Below are 12319 nucleotides of genomic sequence, written 5' to 3' on the forward strand. Positions count from 1 at the left end.
AGAACTGAAACACGTGCATAACCCTCCTGTGAAATATTAAAGAAGCCTTGTCAATTAACACCAAGGCATAGATACAACTGCCCTACAGTTATCATTTCTATTAGTGATCCTTCAAATATTTTTTTAATGGAAACAATGAATATTTACAGTAACTGCTTTCCTCCCTTAAGCTAAAGAGGTGTGTTTAAAAGGCATTAAACAAAATAATCAATTCATAAGAGAAATTTGCAAGCTACAGTAGATAAGCATACAAGTTACCTGAAATGTGGTATACAGAAAAGATTACCACGCCCTAAACATCTTTTACTAGCAATGTCACTTAATTTCAACTGCTGCAAGAAAGACAAGGAGATAGTAAGAGTGTAATTACCGATATCCACTTGCCTAAGCAACAAGCACAACGTCGAACAAACTACTAACCACCAAGACCGAATGGTTTTAATATACATATAAAAGCACTCAACTGGGGGTATTCTAATGGTTCTTTGCTCATGCAAAAGCTGCACAGATATTAGCTGAAACCCTCATTTGACTGCAAGTGCTTCGAGGAGTCAGGATAAGTGGCCCTTGTCATTAAAGATGAAGCTCTTGTGTGGATCCAACTACCATTTATCTTAGGCCCTGATTATAAAACATTATGTCAGATATTGGAAAATGTAATCACTTTAGTAAAGATTTGTCTTTACTTTAAAATAACAAAAATAAAACAATTTGGGAGAATGTATCCTTGGCATTTGCAGCAAACAAACATAACTAATTGAAAGTGGGGAGCAGAAAAATATATGTTTAAGATTTTATTTTTGTCTTTAAAGTTTCTTGCTGCACTTACAACATTCAGCAATCGGGTGGCACTGTGTGCTATGCAAAAATCCCACTAGAAATAAAAGTAAATAAAAACAGTGTTAAAAAAGGAAATGGTTTCAGCCACTGGTTTTGTGCATATCCCTAATAAATACAGCCTGATGTGTGAAAAAGTGATCCTTTTAAGGCTATAAAAGTTTAAACGTGTAAAGCGGCAAAACAAAAAAAAATGTTTAATGTGTTTATGAAGATCAAATCACGTTCTCAATGCTTGTCATTACGTATTGTCATTATCGTATGGATTTGCACTTACTTTATTGTAAATAAGTATACGTCAACAGCATCTGTTGTTAAGCACATGATAGTTTAAATTGTCAGGGACCGCTTACACAAAAGGTTTAAACTTCATTAGACTTACAGCCTTAGTTCTAAAAACTAACAAATATAATTTACAGAAACAAAAAACAAACTGGCAAGCATGGTTTAGACATATCGTCGTGTTTTAGTGTTTTCTACCACTGCAATTGGGTACTAAAAGACTATCTATCGCATCAGAGTTCTTGGGGGGTGGGAACTGCTCCAAGAGTTGATACTAGGTCATTAACCATTGAAAATGGCACAGCCCGAGAAAGCAGCCAGCAGCAGTGTGGGTGCAAGACATACCTCGTTAGCAGTAAGCTTGTCCTGGGGAGTCTGAGGGGACATGGAGGGAGTCGGCTGGCTGGAGGATGGGGAGGAGGTGGAGGAGGAGGAATGGCTTTGCTGAATCAGATCTGGCAAGAGGTGAATGCGACCGGCAAAGCCATTGCTCTCGGGATGGCTGGGACGCTTTTTGTCACCTGCGCTCTGTAATCAAAAACAGGCACACTCGGTCTGGCTCAAGAGCTGCGGAAAATCACTAATTCTAGTAAACTTAACAACAAAAGTTTAAAAACAAAACTACCAATCTTAACAGTCTTAAAATAACAGCCCAGCTTAACTAAAGAATAACATGCTTAATAAATGTTTGTTTGTTTTTGTTTTGTTTTACTGCACACTTCTTAAATGTAAGTTAAACATTCTTTGTATTCATTTTTTTATTTAGCATCTACTAAGGGCTATTGAAGCAATAACTACAAGGTGCATTGCTTATATGAAGAAAGTAGAAATTTTTATATTGCCAGAGTGTTCTCGATGTGTCCTCCAATTAGAACCATTGTGTGACAAGTGCTTTTGATGTTCCATTTAAGGTCCAGAAAAAAAAAAAAGTGCTCATTCTGCTGAACTCAATGGAACTAGTGATTCTCCAGTAGGCAGTGCTGTGAATGGGAGCCTTTGTGAATTGTGTTCATCCAAACTGAACAGTACCCTCTTATCACAAGATGCAGCTTCCAGTCAGAGGGCAATAGTTCTGACTATGTTAACTAATAGTGCTGCATGAAGAAACAATGTTGCAATTGCAACTAAGGAATATTAGTTATAACGTTAGGTTATTATTATAACCCTAGTTCCCTAAAATAGAACCATTATCGAATGAGTATTTACCTCCTAAACACTCGAAAACCTGAATAAGATACACCAAAGCTGCTCAGCTGAGTCTGTGACACAGTCATGCTCGCACCCTAAGGTATAAAGGACTGCCCACACAGATCTCAGCACATTTTTCCCTCAAGCTGTGTGCAATCATTTCCCTGTGCTACATCACTTACGGTATCTTCCAGCCTCTTCAAAACCGAGAAGGGAAGCTGCATCAGTCACATTAAAATTTGCATTTTATTAAATAAAACTAAATCATTGACAACAATTTTAAATCTTGTTTGGGAATACTTGTTAGTCAAACATTATGTTTATCGGACCGTGTCAGTGGGTCTTTAACATTCTAGTTCTAAAACCAGGGTTTTGAGGATCCAAGACAAAGATCTGGGGAGTAGCCCACACCGCTGCATCGCAAATGTCCTTTACAGATGCACCCTGGAATAAAAGCCCACAAAGTTGCCGTGCCCCTGAAGGAATGGTCAGTGAGCTTTTGTGGAGGGGCAAGTTGGCCAGCTCATAGACAGTCCTGACTGTCTGCTATCCATTTGGACACCTCTGTTTAGACAAACTGTTCAGACTGCCTCCAACGTATCGTCCTGTTAACATAAAAAGCTAGAACCTGCACTGGACAGAGTATGGAGATGCTGCTCTGTCAGAATGGAAAGGTGGTGGATGGAAAGCCTCCAATTACACAGATTGGTTGACATGAAATGCTGAGATAGTCTTTGGCAAAAAAGCAGGATTGGTACAGAGCGTAACCTTTGTCCTGGTACAGAGCGTAACCTTTGTCCCCTGGAACTAATTATTCAACTACATGAAGAGAAAAAAAAAAAAAATTAAAAAAAATTGGTCATCCAAAAATCTCCATCTCAAAATCCTGGATATGCTCTTGTCAGTACAGTACGGTATGAGGTTGGTTCAGTGACTGGTTCTGTACAGTAGCAGGTTGGGAACGGAGTGGTGACCTCAGTACCGGTACGGATCCACCGGTTTGCAGTTATCGCGGGTAGCACTGTACAGGGATGCCTACCTGTGCAAGCTACTGGCAAAACCACTCAGTCAGTACTCGGACGAGACTGCAGGAAGCCTGCTTGTTAGAATGAACTAACAGCCCTTGTAATGGTGATGCAAAAGCTGTCACCAAAATGGCATCAAGATGCTGTGGCAGAGATTGCAAGCAACCACAACCGAAGCAGCATCTTGGTCCTGTGCAGCTCTGCTGAACCCAGCAGCTGCTGTCACCTCACGTGTGCCGCAGCACACACTGAAGACAGGACTGTGCACAGTCTCTGAGAAAACAGAACAGAATGAGAAAATAAATATTTTTGAACAAAATTTCAGTAACAACAATTACTTTAAAATTATACAAACCATCTTGTAATTTTGGCCAAAGCCAAAATGAGAATAAAATAAATCCTACCCGAACTATCGCAGCCTGGGGGGGTAGAGAACAAAGTCAGCCAAATTACGTTGCTCGATTCCTGGAAAGCAGCGACTCAAGCAGCTGTCTTAATGAGGGGCACAAGGTCGTAGCGCACAAATAATTAATAAAACTAATATAATGTATAAACACAATAAATACGAAAATCTAAAGCAGAAAAAGTACTTATCTGAATAGGATCTCCTGTCAGGTCAATTCTTGAAAGGAAAAATAGCACTGGGATCTGTGCGCGAAGTCCTTTATACCCTTGGGGGCGGGCTGTGTTACAGGCTCAGCTTAGCAGCTTTGTTATATCTTATTCAGGTTTCAGGTCTTTAGGAGGTAAATACCCATTTAGTAATGCTTATATTTTGTACTTGTAAGGGAACTGCCTATATAAATATAAAAATAAAGGATGGGTGACCAAAAGGTGGGCAGTACCAATGCTTGAGATAGCATAAACTCTTTGATCTAGCCTCCATACTTGCAACATAATTATACAAAGCAAAGGGATTTGAGCAGGATGATTGAAACATTGTAAAAAAAAAAAAAAGTTAAGGGACAGTAAAATACACAAAGAGAGACTGTTTGATTGTTATTTGAGCTACTTATACTCTAGCTTAGTCCTTACTTTCCTTGGTCAGTTCATTATTAATGTACGCAAGGCGCTTGGCTCTGCTATACTATACTATACTCGGCCCCTACATCATAATTTCAGGCATGTGATATAGTGCTGAGCTGTAGCGTTTACCTTACTAACTCGTGTTTTTCCATGTACAGTTTCTTTGTGGATTTTAGGGACGCTGACTGAAAACAGTAGCAGGGAAAACTGTGTAAAAAATACACACACATACGAGGCAAGTGAAACTCAAACTCAACCTTTCTAAATCCAACCTCCTTTACTTTCCTTCTACTCTCTCCTGACTCCTCCATCTCAGTCTCCCTTGATGCTATCAATCTTTCTCCTTCTGCAAGAAACCAAGGTGTTACTTTAAACCTTTCCCTCTCCTATTCTCAACACATCTCATTACTAATATGTACTTGCCGTTTCTTTCTTAACATCTATAGAATCTGCCCTTTTCTACCTAATTATTCAACTCCTCATACAAGCTCTTGTTCTTTCTTTCAACTTGTTATGCCTTCTCTTCACTCTCCTTCCTTCCGCGCTTGCTCCTCTTCCCTCGTCCTCCTATGCTGGAACTAGCTACCGGTTTTCCTCAGCTGACGTCTTCTCAAAACCCATTTATTCATATATTTATTTATAAATTCCTATTTATATATCTTTTTGTATTTTATTTCTTTATAATCATGTTGCCATATTGTTTTGCATTTATTTCCTGCAATTCATGTACATTTATATTTTGTTTAATTTTCTGTAAGTCACTTTGGATAAAAGCATCTTATTATTATTATTATTATTATTATTATTATTATTATTATTATTATTATTATTAATAATAATTATAATATGAAGAAAACACTGCAAGTTGCTGTATATCAAGCCAACAAGAGACCAGTACAAGCATAGATTTACGCTGGCAATTTTAACAACTTATTTTCAAGCTAAATCATCCACCTTTGAGGTTCAGAATCAACAGTACTGGTAAACACTGAATTTACTTTCAGCTCTGCTGCACAGTTTTAATACAATAGTGAATAATTCATGAAATGAACAGACACAGCAGACACTAAGAGGACCAAAATAACCACTCTTCTTGAGGGATTTAACTTTAGAGTAGTTTGTAGAATTAAGAAATTACATTAGTGTAATGTACATCCACTTTTTGCTTCCTTTGTAAATGAAAAAACAAGGAAACAAAAGAGGTGGATGTCATTTGCATATTATATCATGCAAAACAATAGTTGCAAGTTACAGAGGTTATGGCATCCTCTCTACATGCAATTAACATGTGGCCCTCGCTGACTGCAGCCTAGCTATTACCATCTGTCACCCATCCACATCTCCTACCAGTAAGAGAACAAAACAAAAACAGTGTAACAAATATTAAACAAAAAACAAACAGGGATGAATGAGTGAATTAATGATTACACAATTAAAACAGATCAACTTAAATCAAAACATAAACCCACAAACACAAAACGCATACTGTACCTCCCGGACAATTAAAGTGCCATCCTTGGAGGGAGTAATAGCAGGATCACTCTCAACATCGTCGTGAACAATCATCGTCTTCACGGACTCAGTTTCGCCGTTACTCAACTTAGACAATCTGGTGAAAGAAAGCCAGCAGTAAAACTGATCAATTTTATGAGCAACAGATACATTTCCAACAAATCACTTACCAAATCAGTAACTACTGGCAATGAATCTTGCACTGATGTTTTGGTTTCTGAACCTAATTCAGTGCAATAAAGGATTTAAATCCAGATACAAATATAATATACCATGTTCTATAAGAACGGTTTTGAAACTCAGATCTCCACCATACTGAACTAAAACAGATTTAAGTTACCCTGAATAAATCTTGAATGTTAGGTGCACAGTAAAATTAGAAAAAAAATGGTAACTAAGCCTGTTATAAACGAGAGCAACAGCATGTGTGGTTGAATTATGGTCCATGCACCAGCAAATTGAAGTGCTCTTTGACTAAGCTTGAATGGTTCAATGCAGCCATCACAGCTCCTCACATACGTTGCCCTGGAGTCTTCTGGACCAGAGGTGGACTCATCTGCTCCCTCTTGCTCCAAGTCGTCATCCTCCTCATCAGTGGTTCCTGATTCTTCACTGGAGGAGGAGTAGTCTGTCACTTTGTGAGGAGGGCGAGGGTCTTCAACTGCACGCAGCTCCTTGGCCAGAGCAGCGAGGTCCTGATGAGAGGTAGAGAGAGCTCTGAAGCATTGGAGCGTCATGTGAACGAAAACAACAAAACTACAACAATGAGGTGGATCAATGAGGGTCAGGAGAATGGGAGAATACTTATCAAAAGAGTCTCGCAAACTGGATTCATGTTGAGCCGTAATGCACAAGTGGCGCACGTTTAATAAACATATTCTACGGTTCCTTTACCTTCTTTCTTAAACTGTTTTTGTTTGGCTGAGATTGTTTCTTTTGTTTGTGTAAACTGTGACGGGCTGCTCTGGAAAATGCTACACTCGTAGTTTTGTCTGCATAGGTAATGATCAACGCTGCTAAGAATGCTTCGGAGAGAACTTGGTTCAAAGTTGTCCCCATTTATTTATTTTTTACTGACGAGATGAAACTCGAGAAGTGTTTGTCCAGGTCTTTTTCAGGTATCTGGTGAAATTCTTTTGTTTCTCTCCTGAACAAAAATACAACTGTGAGGTTTGTCAGCAAGTGTTTTCCTGCTTGTATTTTCATTTTCTTGCTCTTTTAAAAACATTTGTTTAAATTCTTCTGTTACTGGTGTGAATCAATTTGTTTTCAAATTGTCCATATCTGTTTTGAATGTAGCATATTCAATGCTTTACAGTGCTTGTTCTAATTGGTGATAAATATGGCAACTGTTAATATTAAGTGGCACTGAATACTGAAGGTGGTGATGACATAGGAAGGAGTCCAATATAAAAACAATATTAGTCGTGTTTCTTTCCAGTTTAGGGGTCTGTTGCCATGGAAACATAGAATATAGAATAATGGGTTCAGTGTGTATTACCAGGGAGTAATACCATCGTGAGGCTCTTGGGATAGTGTCCCCAGAACCTAGAGATGGTATTTCCGCTGGTTACACACACTGAAAACAGCTATTTTTTTGTAATACATTGACCCTGTCTGAAAAATATGCATCTTGCATTTCATGGGAGAATTGCAATTTAAAAAAAACGGTTGGCAGCAGGCAGATGCAGACAACAGGATGAAGCTCTGGGGGCAAGAAGTACTTGGGAGTTCGCCAATGATTGCGGCAATAAATCATAATATTGTCCAAGGAGTGTGGGTACACTGAGAAGTGGGTATGGTTTCTATTGCCTGTAACACCAATTTTTGACGTTTGGACTGTAGTAGATGAACGTCAAAGAGTTTTCTTTATAGTGTTCAGATTCTCTTGCTTTTGGACAAATCCCAGTCTTTCTTCGGTAGTACTGTGGTCCTTTGAGAGAGCCATTACTTCACATTGCTGGATTTACTCGAGAAGGGAGTCGGCTTTCGTGTGTGGGTAGCGGTTAGACTGAAAGCCGGCTTTGCTCTGCAGCAAACGTTCCGATTGGTTTAAATAAGCCCAACGAAAGCATTTTCAGCTTGCAACGATAGTATCATCATTTTATGTTTAGGGGTATTACAATAATTTTTGGGGATGACACAGTTGTATATCTAGGCGTATAGGTATATTATAATTATATGTAAATAAAAAGTGATCAACATACATCATTTGATTGACCCTCACTACAATAAACTTCAGAAGACTTTCTCTTTGAATTAACTAAAATAAATGTGATAAAGAATGCAATAAACATGTATTGTTCCCACAACATGAATTCAAATGTTGCTTTTAGTCTGTTTTGAAAGAGTTCAAGTTATTACAGGCAATGGTTCACAGGGATGAGCTGATGGTGCTTGATAACCACTAGAAGAACACAGCTTACCACTTCTCCCTATAGCATTCAGCAATCGTATGATTAGGTCATATGCAGCCATGTAAGTCGATGTTGACAGACCAGAGTAAAAGAAAAAGGAATAAATGCAAAAAAGGTCAGAATATTTCATTTCTATAGCCTTTCTTAATGCATGCTGTACTTTGGGGCTATGGTCCTACAGTATATTTTATTGAAATTTTGCAATATTGCATTCCCTAGACTTCACATATTGCCCCTTTGGTAAAAGAAAAGCAGGGGCTTTGCATTTCAAATAAGTGTACAAAATGTACAAAAGTTAGTTAGTTAAAAACTAGATAAACAACAAATCATCTTACAGCTGGCCTGCTTGGTCTGAAAACATCCTTTTTCTCTTCAGGCTTCTTAGAGGCATTTTCTTGTCTTTGTGATGGGGAACCCTCTGATTTTGAAGATGCTGGGAAAAAAAAATACAAACCTAATCTTCTGATGAAGATAAATGTAAACAAGGGCAGTCAATGCTATTGCAAAGCACCCTGATCTGGCTGAAGATCTCCAGCACCCACCATGTAACACTAAACATACATATGGAGATGAAAGCTTGCAGTGCACTTTGAAAACCCAGGGGGATAGATAACGAGAAGTTAATAATTACAGTAAATCTCCTAGAAACAGGGATGAGCAGACAAGTCAAGAGATCTGTTTTTTGCTCCTCCCTCACTCACTCCCTGATCAAGCTGGATAAAATGAGTAATCATTGTGAAACAGAAGGTAGTCTTACATCTGACGCGAAACCGCTCCCCAGAGCCGCTCTGAGATCCCGGCTGGGAACCTGAATTACTGGAACCTGAGGAGCTGCCACTGCCAGGCCTAGGCACCAGCTTCTCCACTCGCTCCCACAGCAGCCTGGGCTCAATATTGCTGTCAGGAGACAAACAAAATAATCCTTAAAATCATCACGTCAAATGCAGAATTAAAAAAAAAAAAAAATCATATAAATACAAAAAAAATACAACAAATGGAGTTAATTCCAGATGTAGACTTAAACTGTAGAATGAAATGGCAGGCTTGTCTAAATCATTCCAGATTTATTCTACGAAAGTTATCAAAAAGGTGGAGACAGGGGACGGGGGACAAGGACTTTTTTTTGTAATACAATTTATAAATTGAGAAGCCTTGTCTCTTATTTTTGTAAACTCATCTGGCGAGGGTATTCAAATAACCTAACAGCAAAGGTATAAATACACTAGAGGATATAAATACAGTTACCTACACTATAGGAGACAGTGCTTTTCATAATGTTGGTACACAATGGCCTCAAGATCCAACACAGTTTTTAGCTCAATTCAATACGTCCCATAATCCTGAATATAATGCTAATGAGTTAGCCAGGGGCACTTATTTTCACAGCGGAGATACATCTCTTGATTAGAGAGCATATTGTTTCTAATGGCCCATGTTATTGAGTCATTAGTGCAGTTATGATTTGTTAATTGTATCTGCTTAATATGTATTACAATGAGATACAACCAGCAGGGGTGCTGTTCCTGTGCTGGAGTGTCATTACATTCCAGGATTAATATGTCTGACTTCCTTATTTTCAGTTTGACAAAATTAGCCATTTTTAATCCAGAACTACACTAGGAGTTTGAATACAGAATTCATTTTTAGTTAAAAACTATAATGAAAATGGCCAATAATGAAAAAATAAAAATGTTCCTTAAAACAGTAGAAGTGATCAACATACACCTTTTGGAAAATGTTTCAAAACTAAAATGAAACAAACAAAAATCAAATCACGAAAAACTAATATTATGAGTTGTGTTCACATCTTTTTATGAAAACGCAACATAAATATATAGCAAAGCCAAGCTGCAACGACTCCCTGCTCTGTGGCACTGTTGCCAAAAGCACATGGCTCAATGTGTTTGCACTGTCAAAAAACAGAACTGGAACTGTAAAGCGATTCATAAGTTTTTTGTATGTAGCAACTAAGCGTGAACCTAAGAGGAGACTTAAAAATAAAAAGATACTGAAACTAAACTAAATCCAAAAAGATATTAACGGAAACTAAAGCTTAATATTAATTTAAAACAAACTAAATTTAAATCAATCTTACCAACTAAACAAACAAACTGAACTGTAATGCTGAAACTGAACACACACTGGCTGGAGGTTGCATGATTATTTAGCTGACAAGTACACCTTGGTGAATGTAAACAAACCAGACTGTCAACAAGGTCTGTTTTCAACAAGGCACAACCATTTGTTTTCTCAAGTGTTTAGGTCAGAGAAGAGATATTAACCTTGTGGAGTTCCTTTGGCCAGCCTGGTTGCTGGGCTGACCGCTCCCCTGCAGAGGGGAGTCTCGACGGGAGACGTGACCCTGGACCCTCACAGGAGCTACTAACCTTGTTATTTCCTTTGGCCAGCTGGTTGCGGGGCTGACCGCTCCCTGCAAAAATTAATCCTTGTCGGGTGAGCAATTTGATAACCTGATGTGTCTTCATTACATGAACCTTAGGTAAAACAAAAAGAAATCACTGATAATGTACTTATTTTATGACGTAAACAGCCGGACGTTGTTTATACATTAATTCTAATGTATACAAGTCCCCCACTGGATAGGGACTGTATAACAGTAATACAGGCCTTAACGTGTATGTCAATGGGTATTTTTCTAAAATAAAGGCAAGGTACACGTGACTATCGTTCCCAGGTCTAAATTGGTGATAACGTTTTTGTCATTAAAGATTTGTGTTTCAGTCCCATTGCACTGAAGCAGGGTTCCATTATTTAACACTAAGCAAAACAGATTAATTCATTCAAATCCATTCAAAGTTTGCACCACTTGAAATAAAATAAAGAATTAGCATACTAATACAAAATACAGATGAATCTGTTTTATATCACCTTGCCTAATATCATACCCTGTTTATTATCAGGCAATCGTGATGTAAAGCAGTTTCACCTGTCCAAGCAAGCAAGCCATATTTTCCACAAAACGAATAAACCACTCCCATTCCAGATGACAGGTGCAAAATCTGCACATTATTTTGTCACTGTCAGCTGCATACACTCCATCTTTGCAGTGTTGTTTAATTGTTATGCACAGTTTAGGCATTTTAGAAACAAACGTCTCTTCCATCACAATTTTAATACCCAAACGACTCGCTCCAAATTATACATCTGCGCAAGTGCTAGTCAGAGTTTCCGTTTCCCTTCATACCGTGTCTATGGTAACGACAGCCTTGACAACAACGATTGCAAGTATTTATTAAAGTGTTTGTATAAACATCCCCATTTAAAAATGTCATTCTATGTTTGCTTTATTAAGATTTTTTCATTTTATATTTTAGGTAAATGCTAAAATAAACACGAGTACAAAAATAATACTTTTTGTGGCCCGTACTATAGAATCTCCAATACTATCTATATATATATATATATATAATAATATATATATATATAGATATATTATATAATACTAGTTATACGTGTGTCTCTACTTTCACTCCTTTTCTCATTGCTGTGTTGGATTTTTTGCTCAGGAACACAAATTGAATGAAGTTAAGATTCAGATTACACCTGCAATTAGAATGTAATACCAAATAAGTGAAAGTGAACTTTTAACTTTCACAAACCCAGAGATGCCAATACTTGATATTAAACAAAACAGCACCTGCCAAGCAACATTAGGTAATTTTTTTTTTTTTTTTTGGAAAGTCAGGGCAGTAAAATAGGGTCTGTGAACTTGATGCAAGTTTCCAGTCACAAAGTTGAGGTAAAATATATATTTCATTTCAAGTGAAATCTATTTTTTCTTACCTGTGCACAAGGGCTGAAATAAATGTTGTACAGCATGTCTTTTCTTTTAATGTTCTTGTTCCTTTGGATCTCAAATGCAACTTGTTTATATCAGGGCACACACAAGGCAAAAGCTCTTGAACTTGGGCTAATAACCTACTAGTTTGGGCTCATTTACAATACTAAGCATTTAATATTGTACATGTGTATTTTAAGCACAAAGTTGGCATTTTCTGCTTCATTTTATAT

The 12319-nt window shown here is 37.7% G+C and overlaps 1 protein-coding gene across 1 annotated transcript; it reads right to left on the reverse strand.

The window, feature by feature from the left end:
• Nucleotides 1–6: 6 nt before the first annotated feature.
• On the reverse strand, nt 7–10718 carry LOC121310849 (mitogen-activated protein kinase kinase kinase kinase 4-like; the record flags this gene model as incomplete). The annotated part of the gene is made up of 8 exons (XM_041243783.1): nt 7–874; nt 1465–1647; nt 5850–5967; nt 6390–6565; nt 8297–8305; nt 8623–8720; nt 9045–9184; nt 10570–10718. Coding segments are annotated over 8 exons (1065 nt in total), but the record flags the coding sequence as incomplete, so codon positions are not given.
• Between the last annotated feature and the right edge of the window lie 1601 nt (nt 10719–12319).

The sequence above is a fragment of the Polyodon spathula genome, unplaced genomic scaffold (assembly GCF_017654505.1).
Source record: "Polyodon spathula isolate WHYD16114869_AA unplaced genomic scaffold, ASM1765450v1 scaffolds_2665, whole genome shotgun sequence".
Lineage (NCBI taxonomy): Eukaryota > Metazoa > Chordata > Actinopteri > Acipenseriformes > Polyodontidae > Polyodon > Polyodon spathula.